At 50.4% G+C, this 19,131-nt stretch overlaps 6 protein-coding genes across 6 annotated transcripts; 3 read left to right on the forward strand and 3 right to left on the reverse strand.

Annotated features, from left to right (window-relative positions):
• Positions 1–487: 487 nt before the first annotated feature.
• CI109_106804 (uncharacterized protein) lies at positions 488–5,462 on the forward strand (the record flags this gene model as incomplete). The annotated part of the gene is made up of 22 exons (XM_032002130.1): positions 488–528; positions 602–956; positions 1,007–1,106; positions 1,169–1,249; positions 1,303–1,895; positions 1,951–2,048; positions 2,109–2,241; positions 2,293–2,454; positions 2,509–2,877; positions 2,933–3,005; positions 3,062–3,125; positions 3,179–3,263; positions 3,314–3,376; positions 3,437–3,587; positions 3,649–3,772; positions 3,831–3,951; positions 4,012–4,163; positions 4,235–4,587; positions 4,648–4,743; positions 4,813–4,910; positions 4,983–5,130; positions 5,209–5,462. The coding sequence occupies 22 exons, from the start codon at positions 488–490 to the stop codon at positions 5,460–5,462; spliced, it is 3,714 nt and encodes a 1,237-aa protein (XP_031863687.1).
• A 216-nt stretch (positions 5,463–5,678) lies between these two features.
• CI109_106805 (uncharacterized protein) lies at positions 5,679–7,420 on the reverse strand (the record flags this gene model as incomplete). The annotated part of the gene is made up of 4 exons (XM_032002129.2): positions 5,679–6,420; positions 6,583–6,902; positions 6,976–7,155; positions 7,316–7,420. 4 exons carry the CDS (start codon positions 7,418–7,420, stop codon positions 5,679–5,681), a joined length of 1,347 nt encoding a protein of 448 aa, XP_031863686.2.
• Positions 7,421–7,521: 101 nt separating this feature from the next.
• On the forward strand, positions 7,522–11,278 carry CI109_106806 (uncharacterized protein; the record flags this gene model as incomplete). The annotated part of the gene is made up of 5 exons (XM_032002128.1): positions 7,522–7,728; positions 7,834–7,938; positions 8,027–8,106; positions 8,175–9,811; positions 9,870–11,278. The coding sequence occupies 5 exons, from the start codon at positions 7,522–7,524 to the stop codon at positions 11,276–11,278; spliced, it is 3,438 nt and encodes a 1,145-aa protein (XP_031863685.1).
• Positions 11,279–11,625: 347 nt separating this feature from the next.
• CI109_106807 (uncharacterized protein) lies at positions 11,626–12,969 on the reverse strand (the record flags this gene model as incomplete). Its single annotated transcript, XM_065967914.1, has 4 exons — positions 11,626–12,044; positions 12,108–12,422; positions 12,578–12,696; positions 12,860–12,969. The coding sequence occupies 4 exons, from the start codon at positions 12,967–12,969 to the stop codon at positions 11,626–11,628; spliced, it is 963 nt and encodes a 320-aa protein (XP_065823986.1).
• Positions 12,970–14,139: 1,170 nt separating this feature from the next.
• On the forward strand, positions 14,140–15,726 carry CI109_106808 (polyubiquitin; the record flags this gene model as incomplete). The annotated part of the gene is made up of 8 exons (XM_032002126.1): positions 14,140–14,151; positions 14,217–14,224; positions 14,314–14,471; positions 14,541–14,768; positions 14,824–15,051; positions 15,105–15,252; positions 15,304–15,453; positions 15,513–15,726. 8 exons carry the CDS (start codon positions 14,140–14,142, stop codon positions 15,724–15,726), a joined length of 1,146 nt encoding a protein of 381 aa, XP_031863683.1.
• Positions 15,727–16,035: 309 nt separating this feature from the next.
• CI109_106809 (uncharacterized protein) lies at positions 16,036–18,779 on the reverse strand (the record flags this gene model as incomplete). The annotated part of the gene is made up of 3 exons (XM_032002125.1): positions 16,036–17,628; positions 17,853–18,092; positions 18,543–18,779. The coding sequence occupies 3 exons, from the start codon at positions 18,777–18,779 to the stop codon at positions 16,036–16,038; spliced, it is 2,070 nt and encodes a 689-aa protein (XP_031863682.1).
• Between the last annotated feature and the right edge of the window lie 352 nt (positions 18,780–19,131).

The raw sequence follows: 19,131 nt of genomic DNA on the forward strand, positions 1-19,131 counted from the left end.
CAATTTACGCGAAGGCTGGTCACAAACATCCTGCTAAATCACGTGATATATCGCCGAAATCACCGTCGGCCGGTATAAAAGTAGTCGCGTCAACCTACGTCAACCATGAGCTGGCATTGTAAGCAGCATTATCAACCATGAGCTGGATTATTCACCGCCCATCGTTATCAATCGGGTATGGGGAGACTGACGGAACCTTTTTCATGTCCCTTTATTCTGGACACGAGAACATGGCGCGCGCAAGTGGAGGTTGGCCCGATTCATTCATTTCCTCGCAGCCAGACAGTGCAGTGTGAGGTAACCCTTAGCAACTCGTAATGTATCAGACCATCACCGCGTTCAGTTTGCAAAGGCAAAAGTGATATCATCACAACCACTACTATCTCTCGTTTGAGTTCAGGACCGGCCGAAAGAAGATAACAGCAATCAAGGCTGTTTCGACCGACTTTCCTCCTACCAGTCCATACCAAATCACGCTCCTGTCAGGATGGCCAAGGCGAAGCCGGAACAACCCAAGGATGTCAAGACGTGAGCTTTTGCTTTGTCACTGACGGACATTCCTGACAGCATAGCTAACGAGCTGTCCTCCTGGTCATGATAGCTCGAAGCAGTCAACGCTCGCTGGATTCTTCGCTCCAAAACCTATCACTAAACCGACTCCTAAACCCGCCCATGCTCCCTCTTCCTCACCAGTGACTACGTCGCTTCGGACGCCTTCTTCCGTCGCAGGCAGCTCTCCTGTCACTTCTGCTCGACCTCCCGCAAGATCCGGCAGCCCATTGAAGAAATCCATGCGAACGACAGAGATTGCAAGTGAGGATGAGCTTACACCGCCGCCAGAATCGGGACCTTCCTCTGCCGCAAAGAACAGCTCAGGCGGAAGAAAGTCGGTGAAGGAAGAGGCCCAAACGGATGAGGACATTGAGATGGAAGATGACGACTCGCCCGTGGTCTCCGTGAGTGCCTATAGGATGGAGCCGTGAAGACTTTGCTGATAACCTCACAGGGAAGAAGGACGAAGCGAAAGGTTGTTTACGTTGACCCGGATAGTGATGACTCGGACGCAGTCTTTGACGAGCCAAAGAGCAAGCCCAGTGGAAGCAAAGGTATGTCCAGGCTCACTTTTGTACTCCACCTCGACCTCATTTCGAGCTGACTCGGTGACTAGGGCGCAAGCCAAGAAAGAGCATGAAAGAAGATTCAGACTCCGACGAGTTTGTGTTTGATGCCGCCGATGATGCGGCTTTAGGTGTGTCTGATCTTACTATCGTGAACCTCACTCGTACTGACTTGTCTCTCCAGCTGCCGCCGCGGAAGACTATGAAGCCACCGTCCTCTCTGTGTCACCTTCACCCGAACGCAGTCCATCCCCTATCGCTCGCACCAAATCAAAGCCCAAACCAAAGTCCACCTTTACCGCTCCGAAGGCTGTTCCTAAAAAGTCGACTACCTCATGGAACGCTTCCTCCCCCATGAATACTTCTCGGCCCGGTCCCCATCCACTCGGCAATGGTACACCGTCTCGAACAGGCAGCAGCGGTGCTTTGAGAGACTCCGGCTACGACCTCCTCACCCAAGCGGAAAAGAACAAGCTCGATGCGAGAGATGCCAAGAGAGAGAAAGAAAATACATTCTCGTTCCTCGAAGATGTGCGAGATAGAGATGGAAATCGACCTGAAGACCCAGAGTACGATAACCGAACAATAAATATACCAAAATCCAGTTGGGCCGAATTCACACCATTTGAGAAGCAATTCTGGGAGATCAAACAAGATCATTACGATACAGTCCTGTTCTTCCAGAAAGGCAAATTCTACGAGTTGTACGAGGACGATGCGATCATTGGACATCAGGAGTTTGACTTGAAGTTGACGGATAGAGTGAAGATGAAAATGGTGTGTTGGTAGTTGCTGCTCGCGCTGGTTGGAATATTGCTGACCCTTCGCTTAGGTCGGCGTGCCCGAACAATCACTGGAATTCTGGATTCAGAAGTTTATTGGAGCTGGTCACAAGGTCGGCATTGTCCAACAGGCAGAGACAGCCATTGGGTGAGTTACCCGGTATTCCGCTACAAATGCTTTTGCTGATCTGCTTTCCGCTGCGTCCAGTATGGAGATGCGAACAAAGGGCGGTGGGAAGGAAATTGTCCGTCGAGAGCTTGCCCAGGTATTCACCAACGGTACCATCGTCGACGGCACTTACCTCAATTCCGATGAGGCCAACCATTGCGTGTCCATCAAGGTAAATATTTCCTGCAAGTTTGATCGTAAGCGGAGCGCTGACGGACCGCAGGAATCTGTTTCCGACGAGGATGGCTTGTCATCTTTTGGAATCTGTGTCATGGACGCTTCAACAGGTCATTTCGACTTGTCCGAATTCCAAGACGATATATGTCGAACAAAGTTGGAGACATTGTTCAGGCAGGTTAGGCCCAGAGAGCTGTTACACGTCAAGGTGAGTACTTTGGTACAGCCTACACCGTCATCTGTTTCTGACTTTTCTTGATAGGGAAACCTCTCCGTCGACACAAGTAGACTACTGCGCAATATCTTACCCGGCAACACCGACTGGCAATCCTTCAAGGACGGGAAAGAATTCTACACCGCTGATGTCACGATTCAGAAGCTCACTGAGCTGTATGCGACGGAGGATGACGAAGTCGATGCCGATGGGAACACGAAGCCTCTCTTGCCGGACAACATCGGGGAGATGTTGGAGAAGAGGTTGGCAATGGAGGCTCTGGGAGGAATGATGTACTACTTGAAGATGCTCAACCAGGACAAAGATCTGCTTTCTCAGAAGAATTTCAATATTTACGATCCAATGAGGGAGGGGAAAAACCTGGTTCTCGATGGCCAAACGCTGGGTCACATGGAGGTGAGTATTTGCGCAAGGGTGCGCATCGGTTGGCTCGCTGACACTGCATGTGCAGGTTCTAGTGAACAACGAGGGTGGAACAGAGGGGACGCTCCTGGAGCTGTTACAACGGTGTCAAACTCCCTTTGGTGAGCCTAATTATTGTTGCTGTGTGTTCGGTCCAGGCTGACAATACTTGATCTAGGCAAGAGATTGTTCCGACTGTGGCTCACCTCACCACTTCGCGAAGCGTCCGCTATCAACGATCGGTGAGCTGCTCGGTCCGATATCAGCATCAGGGTGAGACTAACATATGATGCAGACTGGATGCTGTCGAGGATCTTATGAACCACCCGTCGTTCAGTGGTAACTTCACTCGGCTCTGTAAGGGTCTTCCCGACCTCGAGGTGAGCTAGTCATGTCATTATCGCAGCGGCGTACTGACTCTTCTCGTCAGCGATTGTTGTCACGTATCCATGCGGGTAGTCTCGCTCAGAGCAAGTTTTTAAGCGTAGTCGATGTGAGTGTATAGTGATTTTCCCTTATAATCTTAAGCTGACTTCTCATGAAACGTTCACAGAGCTTCACAAAGGTCAAGAATGGCTTTCAAAGCCTCGCAAGTGCAGCGGAAAGCTTTGTCTCGCAGAGCGTCCCTGGACTCCTTCGCACGGCTCCAGACTTGTCCTCAAACCTCGTTCACATCAAGTCGATGTACACTGAGTTCGAAGGAGGTGAGTGGACTCTCGTACGCCCCGATGAAGGCTATCTAATGCTGATCGATCACCGTGGTAGAGAAAACGATTGAGATCCTGCCCACAGCCGGCGCCGATGAGGCATGCGACACTGCCAACGCAGAGGTGGAAGAAATCGAAGCGGAGTTGGACGAGTTGCTTGAGGATGCCAAGAGATTATTGAAGTGAGTTACCCCGTTGTCGCCTGGTCAAGCCGCATCAGCTGATGCGCTACCTTCACAGGGAGCCAAGAGCGCTGTACTGGCACAGCGCACAAGGTGGAAAGGAGATCTATCAGATCCAAGTCCCGGCCGGGGCGAAGAATAAGGTCCCTTCCAATTGGACAAAATCGGGCGGTACCAAGGTAAGTTTGCGTGCCATCCTGAGGGAACATCGTAGGGTGAAAAGCTGAAATTCCGAGCAGGACTTCAATCGATATTACACTCCGAAAACTATCCCGGTCATTCGAAGGTTACAAGAAGCGAGAGAGACATTGACCACCGCCAAAAGGAACTTTTATAAGAACCTGTTGGCGGAATTCGACAAAGACAGAACAGAGTGGCTCAAGGCTATCAAGTGTGTGACGCTTCATTCCTGGACAAATGCCTCTGACTCACGTTTTGACTGACGACCTTGCGCCTTCTCAGAGTCCTTGCCGAGCTTGACTGTCTAGTCTCCCTCGCCAAAGCTTCCAGCGATTTAGACGAGCCCAAATGCCGACCGGAGTTCGTCGAGTCAAAACAAGCTTTCATCGATTTCGAAGACCTCCGACATCCATCCATGTGTCTCCGATCGGACTTCATCTCGAATAACGTACAACTGGGTAATGCGCAGCCTAGACAGGTGCTCTTGACGGGGCCAAACATGGCCGGAAAGAGTACGCTGTTGAGGATGACGGCAGCGGGTGTGATCATGGCGCAGCTTGGATGTTATGTCCCTGCTGCATCGGCTAGATTGAGTCCGGTCGACAGGATTCAGACCAGGATGGGAGCATATGACAGTGAGTCGGTGATACCCCACCAAACGGCTGAGCTATGCTGATCAAGTCCGTCCCCTGAAGATATGTTCGCGAGTGCAAGTACGTTCAAGGTAGAGCTCGACGAGTGTTCGAAGATCCTACGAGAAGCTGGGCCCAGATCATTGGTTATCCTCGATGGTGAGACAGCTAGCTGTCTTTCCAAGTTAACAAGCAGCATATCAGCTTATCACGGATACTTTTTCGCAGAACTCGGTCGAGGTACATCGACATTCGACGGTATGGCCATCGCCGGAGCTGTGCTTCACCATCTGGCCACGCACACATTGCCCTTGGGATTCTTTGCGGTGTGTACAGCTGCAAATCGTATGGTTCAGGGAGAGGAGAAAAGCTGACTGAATCGGTTTTATTCCGCGTAGACTCACTACGGTTCCCTCACTGACGATTTCCACTATCACCCTAATATCCGGAATATGCACATGAAGACGCACGTCGACGACGAGCAAATGCAGGTCGTTTTCCTGTACAAGCTTATACCAGGCGTTGCTGAATCAAGTCATGGTACCCGTGAGTGCGGCGTGTATAACAACCCGGACCCACAACCTCGATTGATGCACAGCAGAAGCTGATTGATTCACTGAACAGACGTCGCTCGTATGGCTGGTGTTCCCAACGAAGTTGTCCTTCGAGCGGAATCTGTGTCCGATCAATTCTTCCAAGATTTCAAAGCGAAATTGGTGCAAAAACGTCAGAGCGCATTACCACTCGTAGCGCAAGCGGATTTTGCATGGTTGATGAAGCTTGTAAAGGCTAGTGAAGGCGAAGGGAAGTCGTTGGCGAGTCTGAAAGAGCAGTTGGAGGTGGTGAGGAGAGCCATTGGAAAGTATGAGACGAGTTAGATCGGACAGCGGACAAGTGGCTACGTCTGAGTGTTGAGTAGGAGTGACAGCTGAGGAGGTTGAATCGCATTGTACTTGTTTCTGAGACTAAAGTTGTATACGCATAGGTTCTCTCCTTCCTAACAGCATACAATGCCTTGGTAATTCTTCATGTTTATTTGTTGACTCGCGTACTAGTCTGGTACAAGTACAACTATACTCATGCATACATGTTCTTTAGAACACCTCCAATCCACCTCCGGCAGGGGGATCTTTCCTTCTTGACTTTCCTCTCTTTCTCCTCCCCGTCCCGCCGCTGCCGAACTTCCCATCTTGTTGTTGTTGTTGTGGGTGGCTCTTCCTCTTCGTTCTCTTTTGTGCCTCGACGTTTGAATGTGTCGAACGAAGCTCGTCATCCAGCTTGTCTAATGTCGTAGACCATTCTCCTTCTTTGATCCATTCTTGACCCCATCCACTACCGCCTCCTCCACCTTGAGCAGGTCGGAATTTCCTCCCTGCCCTGTCAGACGATTTGTAAACGAACGAAGAACCGAGTAAGTCAATCTCCATCCTTGGTGAGACGAGAAGATGACTAGACATGTCTATCATCGTCTCTTCTCCTTCTTTATGGTTATTAGAGGTGGTGGTCGGTGAATATGCTGGGAAAGATAATCTGAACAAAGTCCCATCTTTCGGTATAACCTTGATTTCGTTTTCGGTCGTGACGATCCGAAACGTCCCTGCAGTCTCTTCGATCACTATTCCTCCAATGCCTATCAAGGAGGTGTTTCGTGAAGAGACGATGGTGAGGAAGATGCCGGTGAAATCTGCTTTGGAGATTTTGGAGAGAATCGTGTCGCTGTTCGTATTGGTGGAAATGGATGAGAGGGATGAAGTGTTCGAGGGAAGAGGGGGGAAGGCGAGAAGGGTGAGAAGGTATAGTGTGTGGAGATGGTATAGGGGGATCAGGGAGTTGTAGCTTTGGATGGAGGGTCAGTTCGTGTTCAGGCTTGATGTAATGATGGCGACAAGAGTGACAAGGGATCAGAAGTGTTTGTCCCGTACCGCAGGAAGCAGGAAGGGAGAGTGGGAGATCGGGAAGCTACTTAAGCTAAGCAGCTAGTGGACAGAAACCACTCACTCAACCTTATCACCACGCTTCATCACCCCTCCCAGCCTCTTCTTCACCTTCTTCAACCCGTCCAATCCCAACCCTTTCAACCGCTGTTGATTCTCTTCCACCTCCGCACGAGCTTTCGCCAGCTCGACGGGATTACCCCTGTTCCTCTTTCTTCCTTTCACCAGAGGAGATGCAGTGGTAGATGACAAAGAGGGATCGTCAGAGTTCAGGAGGAGGGTCTTGCCTGATAATCTGGAAGAATAAGTGGATGGGTCTAGCGAGAGCAGTGTGGGGAGGTTTGGTGGGGTCGATTGAGTAGGAAGAAGTGGTAAGAGTGGTTTCTGCAGAACAGCATTATCAGTATCTTTTGCGACTGCCTTGGATCATTGTTTTTCGAATGAAAGTTGGACCCACCTTCACATGAGATGATATCGGTCGATAAGCGTCAATCGGTTGACTTGGGCCAGCTTGGGCATTACCACCATTACTCGGAACGGGAGAAGCGTTCCGACTCGATGATGCAGATTTCGACATGTGCAGTCGTGGAGATGCCATCGTGGCTACCTCTTCTAGATGCTCGACCGGATGCTCGTGCTGGATACGTTATTCTGGGGCAAAAGTATGGAAGTAGAGAAAACAGCTGGACGAAAACAAAATTGACTTTTGTTCTAGGTACTGCTGCGGGGCCTCGAAAATGAGTGCAATTGGATTCAGGTCCGTGCACCAATTCTCAACCACTACCACCACAACTCACCTCGTCATTTATTATCTTGGATATCGTTGTGCTAAAGTTCTTCCGCTTCAATTGCAAACACATCAGATTGAACACTTCACGAGGACTGAGATTCGATGTGCCCATAACGAACGATTCCTACGACCGAACGCACGTACGACGATTTAAAGTAAATAGCAACACGCGCAACAAGTCACGATCACTTCAACGTCCCATCCCCATCTGCGATGTCACGACCCAACATCTCTTATCCCACTCCCGTACCCGGTCCATCATCGTACAGCGTACCTCCGGTCAGAGGGAATATGGGTTTGGACCCAAGTCCGCTGAGTCGGGAAGCTGTACCTGGTCAGACGATACCTGGTCAAGCTCCAGGACCGGGAATAATACCGCCTAGAAGACAGCCAAGCGGTTCCACAGCTTCGAGATCAGGCGTAAGTGTCCTTCTCTCCACACTGTTGGTGTATACGCAGCGATTTCGTGTGCTTAGCAATGAAATGTTGAGCTGAACTGAGCTGACACTCCGGAATTTGAAAAAGTATACGAGCGCACTGGATTCGTCCATCACGAGATTACTTGTCACGACAAAACAACTGTTGCAAGGGTTAGAACAGTGGTCTCAGCGCGTGATATCAGAGAATGATGTGAGTGAACGAGATGTAGTGCCCGTGAAATCCGCGTCATGGTGAGTCATATAGTAATAGCTGACGGGTTCATTGCTGGACTCTCTAGGTGAGCGATATTTATGTGAGATTGGGGAATGGGTTTGAAGTGTGTATACAAGCCTTCCAACGCGCTGGAATCCCCACAGCGTAAGTCGATGCTCTTCCACAGGACTCTACCCTTGTGAACTTATCGCTGACACAGGAGTAATCCGTAGTGAACTCGACTCCATCCCAAACGACTTACGAGCATGTCTCGAGCAATGTCTTTCGTACGAACAGAACCACGAAGCGCTAGAAGTGTATCTCCCTGAAATTAGACAGATCATCTATAATCTTCTTCATGGCCTCAAGCAGAAACAAGCAGCTTACAAACGCTTGGTCCAAAATCGAGAGAGAGAAACACCACCACCGCAGCTGTCCACCCAGCCGACTCTTGCGCCCGCAGCGGAAGTAGCTCCGCCGGCGGTCCAGTCGGATCAAAGTCGAAGACCGTCAAGGAGTGAAGAATCGCGACTCTCTGCGAGATCAGGGACTTCGGCGACGAGTTCAACAAGTCCAGCATCCGTCAATTCACAGTTACCGACGACGAAAGCGCCTTCTTCGTCCGCCTTGGCAGAGCGAAGTGGCGCAAGAACAGGTTTACCTTCTCGTCCCGCTCCGCCTGACGCTTTTCGTCCACCGCGGGCACGAGCACCAGACTCTCGTCAGACTAGCTCGTCGTCCAATGCACCACACGAGGTCGTTCGACATCAGCTCACCGACAATCCTGTCCCTGTCCCTACGCCGTCACAACCTCCTCCATCAATACCGACCATTTCCGTTCCAAACAACAAGCCCACCCCTCCAAGACCCGATAGATTTAGCAGAGATAGCTATGGTAGCATACGGCCGGTTTCGAGATTCTCGGCAGATTCGGATATCACCAACGGATCACCGATACGCTCTCCGCCAAGTCGAAGTCCGCAAAAACCTGCAGAGACGCTGCCCGAAACGGCAGAGGAAAACGAGGAGGTCGAGGGAAGCGAAGCGAAAAATGAGCCGGAACCAATGACAATTCCGCCATCACTACCAATCCTCAACCTCCCTGCCGCTATTCCCATACCAGATGGGCCCCCTGCTCCTCCCATCGAAGCCTTACCAGATGTGCCGCCGGAGACAAGAGCGACTCTTGCTGCTCTTCAGAGATCCGATGCCCTGGAACGACGAGCTTCGAAACGATTTTCGTCATACACGTTCAACAAGATGTTACCTGGTTCTCCGGGGAAGAAGGCTTCAATAGGCAGTCCCCAACGACCAACCAGACGAGCCGACAGGCCCCCTCCTTTGCCTGCTTTCCCGGAAGGTCTCACCAGCGCTCCGTTAATTCCTTCACCAGGCGAAGACATCCCTCCTGTTCCCGTAATGCATCTTCAAGCAAATGGTCATGATCAGCCCAAGCCCAAAATATCGGTGGACGATCGACCTTCTTCGCCCTTGTCAAATCGTAGCAACTCACCACTTCCCTCAGATAGGTCAGACGGTTCTGTCCGAGTCGTCAGGACTCCAGAACCGGGAGAAAGCTCGACTCTGCCGATGTCAGCTCACGCGACCCCTCGACCTCGGTCTTCCGTGTCTGGGCCAGCTACGGTATCCGTTTTCCTTCAGATAGGTAGGCAGGTGAAGAAGGCGAATTTAGAGTTGCCCGTTGCGTTCAGTAATCTGAGACTGTTATTCATGGAGAGATTTGAGTACGACCCAGGCATGGAGGATTTCCCGGACGTCTACATCAGAGATAACAGGACTGGAGTGCAGTTTGAGCTGGAAGACATGGAGGATTTGAAGGACGGCTGCATATTGAGTCTGAACATCGAGCGTGAGTCAACATCAAAACGACGAGGTGGGCGCGACACTGACATAGCACAACTCGGTAGCTCTTGACCAAGTCAAGCAACATTTCGACACGACTTTTGCCACCCTGATGCAAGAGATCAAGGAGATGAAGAAAGCGATGGATGTGTCTAGACGAATGTCAATGACGCCTTCGAGTTCTCTTCTTGCGGTTTCTCCATCAGCACCTCAAATGTCCCGACGCAACACCTTTGTCAAACCACCTTCGGAGACTGCTACCTCGCCTTCTCCTGCACCTCGATCACTCTCTCCTACTGGGAAGGATAAGGATCCGCGAGGACCGCCAAACCCAGACCGGGAGAAGGAGCTGCAGGGACAGTATGAGGAATTGCAGTCGCTGCGTCGAGACCTTGCGGTGATGCGACAGATCCATGTCGATTTCCTTTCTGATACCAAGGAGTCTTTCACCAAGCTCCGAACGCAGAACGAAGCGATGCGAGAGGTAGTCAAGACAAAGATGGGAGGTTCGCGCGCTCTACTTGACAACTCGAAAGCGAAGCTCGAAGCACGATGTCAAGATACCATCCAAGCCGTCGAGGAAATCAGCGATACAATTGACGCGGCGCGTGAAGATGCATATAGACGATTTGTCACACCTTCAAAGAACCAGATGGCGAATATCAAATCGGACTTGGAGAAGGCGAAACGATTCGTGGCAGAGTTCGCGAGCGATGTGCAACTTGCTGATCCGACATGGCGAGCGACTTGGCAGACCGAACTCCATCGCGTGATGGAGGAACAAAAGCTGTTGAGTTATCAGTTGAAACTGTGTTCGGATCTGAAGAACGATATCAAAGATGCGGAGGATATGTTGAGGAACGTACAAGATTTCGTCAATCAACGAGCGGCAGGAGTTGTCCGAACTCCAGGTAGTAAATCGTTCCGATCCTCTCCAGCGCCAGGTGAAGCCGATCCCCCAAACGGTGGGGGCGAGGAGGGACTGCCCCATTTGTTGATGGAGATAAGAACGAAAGAGACGGATCCGAATCAACGATTGAAAGCTATCGAAGCGCAACAACGTGCGAGAGAAAAGGAAAAAGCGAACAAAGTCGACGAATTCGAAGATGAATTGGCGAAATTCGTCGGAGGGAGGAAATTGAAAAAGACTGGTGGGACAGAAGAAGCGGAACGTCAAAGATTGAGAAGACAAGAACAGACTCTTAGAAGAATGATGAATGGTGGGGATCCAGCGGCGTCTGCCGGTTCCGGAGGAGCAGGTGGTGTGTTGAGCCCACAGAATACGGGAGCTAGTCTTGGAGGAGGAGGGAGAGCGATTAGTCCTCAATTGACAGGAGGGTCAACAGCGACTCAAGGGAAGGTGTTGACGCCCAACATGACGGGTGGGAGCGGGACACGATTGACGCCAAACTTGACGGGAGGAAGTGTGAAGCAGGAGCCGACGGCGATAGAAATCAAGCAGGAGCCAGAGTAATCGCTGTGCATACTGAGATGGAAGCATGGTGCTTTGTGGACACCTGAGGCGTGGTAAATCGTAGAGGCGGGCAAGTAGTAGTTTGGATGATATAACGTATACATCGCATCGCAACGGATGACAGTCAAGTAATGACAGTTTGTCAAAGTAAAGATATGGCGTAGGGCCGTGTACCTCTCAAGTCATACAAAACAGCTTAGCTATTGAACTTGTTCACAGCGAACTAGCGCTCTCTCAAACTCCAAACCACAATCAATGTCCAAAACGATCAACGATCAACGAACGATTTGATCCTCCCTCATTCTCAATAGATGATAGTACATCGAGACGATGGCGCGCGCGTGCGTCTATCCCTGAGCTTCGACACTTGCCAAAGCCTTTTGGACCTCTCTCAATGCCTTTTCAGCACTGACGCTCTCCCTTCGTGCTCCACCACCACCACCATTACCTCCCATGGAAGAAGTTCTCCACCCTTGACTAGCTGATGGATCCATGATCACGACTGGATCACCACCGCTACTCGAGGAAGCGGATCTCGAAGCTGATGCAGGACCTGTCGACGATTCGGAATGCGTTGGCAATCTCGGAACATTTGAGAAAGACAATGCTCCACCGGAAAGACCGCCGCCCAAGCCGCCACCACCTAGGGCACCTCCACCGCCTATCGAACCGCGAGCCCAGGAAGATGAGGCGGAACCGGTACGTTGATGGTTGAATGTACCTCCTCCAATACGTTGAGGGGCAGTCGCCCCTCGAACATGACCACCTGTTCCAGCCCCAACACCAACACCAGAAAGCGAAGGTAAATTACCGTTACCGTTGAAGGTACCGACACCGGTACCGTTGATTGTACCGAGTGAGATTGAACCTGTCGGATTATATTTCGAGATCGAGTTGGTGACTGACGTAGCACGAGAATGGACTTGAGGCGCAGCGGGATCGTTATTCGTAGGGAAGGGGAATGTGGAGATTGATGAACCGCCAGCTCCACCGTTCATGGCGTTGGACATGGATGCTCGATGACCCATAGACCTCGCTGCGAGGGATTGGATGATCTGAGCTGCATCGGGTCGGTCGTAAGGCTTGATGAGGCCACGGAAGTGAGAAGGGGGGTGGAGGAGGAATGAAAGGTAGGCTCGTTTGGCTGTGACGTTGTGTCGAGTGGCGATGAAGGATGCGTGGTGTCATTGTGTGATAAAGACAATTGAACGGAGGAGGAGGGGAGGAGAGATCGACAATGTCATGATCAGCACATAGTCCTTTACTAGGGCGCAGAGGCGAACCCGACGTGTAACTCACCGATAGGAGCATCAGCAAAGACGACCAACGCATTGACGTCATCTAGCCACTTGATTCGGAAACCGCCTTTGTCGTTCTCCCACTCTTTGAACATGAGTTGGAGGTCACGAGTCTTGAGTCTGTAGAAGTGCACGAGTTCAGCTTGTGTCCAACAGTAGCAATAACAGGAGATATATGCCCAATTGGCCATTCCTATCGTCGATGGGGTAACGGTATCGGAGACAGAGGTCTTGACACAAAGAACTACACGCCTGTTTGTAGAACGAGGAAAACCCCACTTACTCTGGAGAAAAGTTGGCGAGGTGTAGGATCCTAGTGACGGCTGCCGAGAGCTGTACTTGGGAAGAAGATGGAGCGGCGAGAATTGTACCGTTTGGAAGTGAGATGGACATGATCGTAGTATATGCGAGCTGAGAAGGTGCTAGGGTTTTCTGCTGGTTGTTATAAAGGTTTGAATAGACTCGAGTAGTTTACTTGTTGTGAAGGATCGTCTGTCTGATGATAGTGATGGTGATGAATGAATGCAAGGTTGAGTAGGTTCGTTATGTTCGTTTGTCAAGTGATGTCGCGGAGCGAGTGACTGAGTGGTTGTGATCTGTTGGAAATGCGAATGCGTATGTTGGTGGTCGAAAGAGAGTCAAAGAGAGTATGGGAGATACAGGAGACGACGTATCAAACGCTTTGCTTAGAGAAAGGGGTTGGTGAGACGATGAAAAGGATATAGTGTTCTGAGAGATGAAACAGTAGCCAGCAGCTAAAGCGATATGAGTATTCAATCATCTGTCTCTTGACCTCAAAGGTACGCGTCGACAAAGAGCAAAGTGCCACACTGACGGCTATAACCGTATACTCGTATACTCGTATATAGGATAAATGATAATTCCGAATGAGGCAAGTGAAGAGGGAGTATACAGGCGTGGCTGACTGATAGGCGTGGGAGATGATTGTATTCAGGGTCAGGGTCTAGATTGGACGGGGATACGGGGGATAAGCTTCACTTGCGCACCGTATAGGTCCGGGGTACTCGTCCGATATATATAAGCACATCATCATCACACATCCCATCGTCCTCTCTTCCTCTTCCATACATATCAAAGCGTTACCTCTCCTTTGACTACCAACAACAAATCACAAATCGTGAGTACCTCTTGCTTGGTGCTGAGCAGTCCGTACAGGCCTCCTCTACGCGGAGACGTTGGATGGATGCATATGAAAGAATGGTGGATGCGATGACATAAGGAGGACTGTGCGATAAGCAGGTCAAGCCTTTTGCCACCCATCGTCGCGACCATTCTACCACTTTCCACCCTTCCATCACTCATCCATCCACCTTTCCACACCCCTCGCTTTGCTATATCCCACCCCCTGCTCCTCTTTGATCTCAGACGACAAGTCACACTCAAATACTTGATCAGAAAAGAATCGATCGCTGACGTTATCTTTCCATCTTCTACCTTCTTCCCACGCAATCGTCGAATCGATCTCTATCCTCCCGTTCCACAACCTTTTATCTTCTACAGACACTTACCTAAACTACCTACTACTGATTCTTACCGAGCAACATGCAAATCTTCGTGAGTGCACATCAGTCTCATATCTGCTTATCAATGAACACGCTAACGCGTCCTTTCACCTTTAGGTTAAGACGTGAGTCATCGATCGAGCATCCTCCCTAAAATCGCGCTTCTTTCATCATATCTGTCATCTGCTTTTTCTTGTTGCTGACATTCCAATAGCCTCACCGGAAAAACCATCACCCTCGAAGTCGAGTCTTCGGACACTATCGACAACGTCAAGTCCAAAATTCAGGACAAGGAGGGTATCCCCCCAGACCAGCAGCGATTGATTTTCGCTGGTAAGCAACTTGAGGACGGTCGAACTCTTTCCGACTACAGTGAGTGCTCTTCACATCTTGCCTCTCGATCAGTGATCTGAATGTACGCTGACTTGACTTAACCCATAGACATCCAGAAGGAGTCGACCCTTCACTTGGTCTTGCGTCTCCGAGGTGGTATGCAGATCTTCGTCAAGACCCTCACTGGCAAGACCATCACCCTCGAGGTTGAGTCGTCCGATACCATCGACAACGTCAAGTCCAAAATCCAGGACAAGGAGGGTATTCCTCCAGACCAGCAGCGACTCATCTTTGCTGGTAAACAGCTCGAGGACGGCAGAACTCTCTCTGACTACAGTGAGTTGATTGATTCTCTGATCTGAATTACAACAACTAACGATCCATTGCGCAGACATTCAAAAGGAGTCGACCCTTCATCTCGTCCTTCGTCTTCGAGGAGGTATGCAAATCTTCGTCAAGACCCTTACTGGTAAAACCATCACTCTCGAGGTCGAATCGTCCGATACCATTGACAACGTGAAGAGCAAGATCCAAGACAAGGAAGGTATTCCTCCTGATCAACAGCGACTCATTTTCGCCGGAAAGCAACTTGAAGACGGCCGAACATTGTCTGATTACAGTAAGTCACCCTCGCAATCGTTTGCATAGCAGTCTGCTGACTGGTCTCAATAGACATCCAAAAGGAGTCCACTCTTCATCTCGTCCTCCGTCTCCGTGGTGGTATGCAGATCTTCGTTAAGACTCTGACCGGCAAGACCATCACTCTTGAAGTCGAGTCATCCGATACTATTGACAATGTCAAGTCGAAGATTCAGGACAAGTGAGTTGGCAGTCGCCTCAATCTGCATACCGTATTCTGACCCAAACTTAGGGAGGGTATTCCCCCAGACCAGCAACGTTTGATCTTTGCCGGAAAGCAACTGGAAGATGGCCGAACTCTTTCTGATTACAACATTCAAAAGGAGTCTACCCTTCACTTGGTGCTCCGACTCCGAGGTGGTATGCAGATCTTTGTCAAGACGTGAGTAGCTTTTCTTGTGCCTTCTTTCATTTGTGCAATAAGCTGACGGAAACTTGCAGTCTCACCGGTAAAACCATCACTCTCGAGGTCGAGTCCTCCGACACCATCGACAATGTCAAGTCAAAGATTCAGGACAAGGAGGGTATCCCCCCTGATCAGCAACGATTGATCTTTGCCGGAAAGCAGTTGGAAGACGGCCGAACTCTGTCCGACTACAACATCCAGAAGGAGTCGACTCTTCACTTGGTCCTCCGTCTCCGTGGTGGTCAATAGGGCGGCGTCGAAGGTGACGCGGGGGAGTTGTAAACATCCTAAATCCTTTTGTAGTGTTGTCCGAATAAACAGTTTGTAGGCAAATGAATATGTTGAGAACGTTCCGTGTTGTGAAGCAACTAGATGCTGCAACAGTAAGCTTACCGTACAGAGGGCCACCATAATACGAGCAGAATGGTCAAAACGTTGGCTGTTTGGGCAATGCAAAGTTGATGCATAATGAAATCCGTTATATGGCTACATGATTGCAACTTGAACCAATCATCCTCTTCTTACTTCTGTTGTTCTATCTCCTTTACACATATTAGATCAGATTCCCCTACTTCTCTTTCCACTATCAAATTCGTTCAATCCCGTCTCTCCTACTCCTGCTCCTGCTCCTGTTCCACCCCCAGCTATTCCTAGACCTACTGCCGTCGCTGTTGTGGTCGTTGTGACTGCCGAACCCAGATTGACTCGATCTCTCGGACTATCCATACTTGTCTCATCACGATGTCTCACGCGAGGCGTAACAGGTTCGGGTCTCGCGAATCCTCCATCTGGAGGGGATGTGTTCGTCCTTCCTCTCAACGAAGATGACGAAGGAGAAGTAGCGTTGTTTGCTACCGGTGGATGTGTCGGATCGACTAATGATGAGGAGTGAAGTGATGGTGGTGGTTGGGGTCGAGTTTGGGCAATTCCTGATGGTTGAGAGGTCGAAGTGGAAGAAGAGGAAGAGGAACTTGTGAATGATGGAAGATGGACATGGATAGGTTTTGATGGGATAATACTATGTGGTCGGGTCTTGATCACCGGTCTCCCACTACCACCACCGCCATGACCACTTTCGTCCGTTACATTCTTGGTAGTAGGTATCCCTGTCCCACTGCCGCTCCTCACTGGTGTATGCCCGTGTGACGAAGTTGGATGAGAAGTGGAAGTTGATAGAGATGATAAAATCCCGTCATCTCCAGGCAAAGATTTACGTCTGAATATTCCTCCTACCAACGATTTGAGTGATCGGCCATGCGAATGTGATGAAGGATGATTATGATTATGTGCCCCGGCGCCCGTCGCCGTCGCTGCTGCAGGTGAGAGATGGTGGTTGTGGGAAGTTGGTATCGGTATTGTAGAGTACGACGATGTCGTTGGGTGATCCGTCGTCGCTGCGTGGCCAGTACTTGTACTTGTACCAGTACCATTGATCGATGCTGTCGAAGTACCAGCCAACCCCTCTCTCTCGTCAAGACTTGATTTCGAGTTATCGCCAAAACTCCCCACTCCCATGATTGGCGTAACGTCCACTTTCGGTTCTGCCAACTTTGGATTTGACACTGAGACAGAGATCGTTCTCCCCCTCCTACTCTTACTACTTCTGATACTCCCACCACCACCACCACCGCCTCGTATAGAACTCCTCGATGAAGAAGGTATGGAGGACGAAGAACTTGTCGAATAGGGTGATTCGGCAATTTCGTTCGAACGTGCGCCTGCCGTTGCCGTGGCGGTAGGATCAATGTCCATCGCTAGACTCTTCTCACCCTTCCGTCGTCGTTGTTTCGTACGTCCTCTAGATCGAGATGAACTGCCTCCTTGCTCAGGGGTTGGATCCACCGCCATCATCCCTTCACTTGGAGGCTGACCCTTTGGTGATGATTCAGAATCCGAACTTCCTCTTGTCATCTCATGATCTTCATCCTTGACATCTTCGTCATTCACCAAAGTCTCGTCTCTCTCCTCGTCGTCCGCCGCCATATCGGACTCCTCAGCATCCGGGTCAGGATCGGCGGTAGCTGGTCGTGGTTTTGATCGAGAACGAGGGAAGTCCATGAATGGGGAGATGGGAGGCGGTGACGCTTGTGTGAAACCGCCATGAGAGCGTATTAATGATGTGTAGTATTTCTGAAGTGTATCGGCGTGGCACTGCGGGAAGGGGTGTTAGTCAGCACTCAGCGAATGTGATCTATATATCCAGGCGCCGGCTACACGATATGCTTGCCCATGTTCCCCGAAGTTGTTCACTCCAACCCATCCTACGACCTCTGCCTAGGGCGACCGCCTCCCATTCAAAGAATGCAAGATCCACGCCCCTTTGGTCCAACCGAGAAAGTATCCTCAACCGTTGATACACATGCGCCCACACTCACACATAAATCCCACTTTGTGACCCTCAACAACTCCCTCTCCAACGCATTCAACTCATTCGTCTTGATACCTCCCACTTTCGCATAATGCGCATTGGTACAGAAAACATCGCATTGCGCTTTGGAGCCGGCACAGACGCTGGCGATGAGGAATCGATGAACGGTGAGTGAAGAGAGGGTGAAAGTCGGGAGGTTAAGACATGTTATGTCGATATACGAGAGGAGCGAAAGGAGTGGTATTTTCTATGGGTGTAGGCGAGAGATGTCAGTGTCAGCAGGGGTCTTGTTCTTTCATGGCCTGACTCGATTTTGTAGAGCTCCCTCTTTGTCCCTACGACTTGACTTGGACGGAACACTTAACGCTCCGCTTCGGAATCCACGGCTCTGAAGCACAGACCCGCTCGCCTCTTGTCGGTCACCACCTTCGTGACCCCTCAGGGCCATCCCCCTGCCATATCCATCACGTTCAACCGTCTACATCGTCCATGGCTGTCTATCACTGATTCCCAACGCCGCGGTCCTTCGCACAGCTCGGCTGATGCGACAGAATGCACACCTTCGCCACTCTTTCTTCCCTTTTCATCTCTCAATTCGCGACTTTCAAACGCTTGCCCCGCGCTCGGCCAGATACACACAGAACACCGCTCGCACCTCACTTCGTTCAACGCTCGCTCGCACGCACGCTTTACTCACCTCACAATTGGTATACCTAACTATTCTTCTCAAATAATCCACGACCGTTATCCCAGGCGCAGCTCTCGAGTGGAATCTCGTCAAAGCGTCCGGTGTCAGAACCACCTGATCATTATGCGTGATCAGGAGATCTAACATATGCGCTAGGAGGACGATCAGTGTGTCGAGAGGACAATCGATGAATGCCCATGGTAATTCGGAGGAGGAGGTAGTGGATGGTTGGGGTGGAGTGGACATGACGAAGACGAAGACAAAGGCGAGAAGGGGGTTATGAGGTCATGTGTGTGATTGATCGTTATCGAGGTGGGTTGAGTTGACAAGATACGATACGATAGTCAAGTTGATGGTCTTCGTTATGGTCCGTCCGTGTTGCTCAACCTCGGTGAATTCTATGAATGTCGTAGTATATCCCAGTCCGGTCCAATCAACAACTCCCTTCGTTATTTGTGATCGTGTATAGTGTATCTTGTATCGTTACCAGATCGAAGAGTAGTGATGAGAGTGACACAACGCAATGTCCCAAATCACAATCCCAAAAATCCAACAAACGTGCGTCTTTTCGCCCAGATCCAAAACTCTGATTGCGTTC

This window comes from Kwoniella shandongensis, chromosome 13 (assembly GCF_008629635.2).
Source record: "Kwoniella shandongensis chromosome 13, complete sequence".
NCBI lineage: Eukaryota > Fungi > Basidiomycota > Tremellomycetes > Tremellales > Cryptococcaceae > Kwoniella > Kwoniella shandongensis.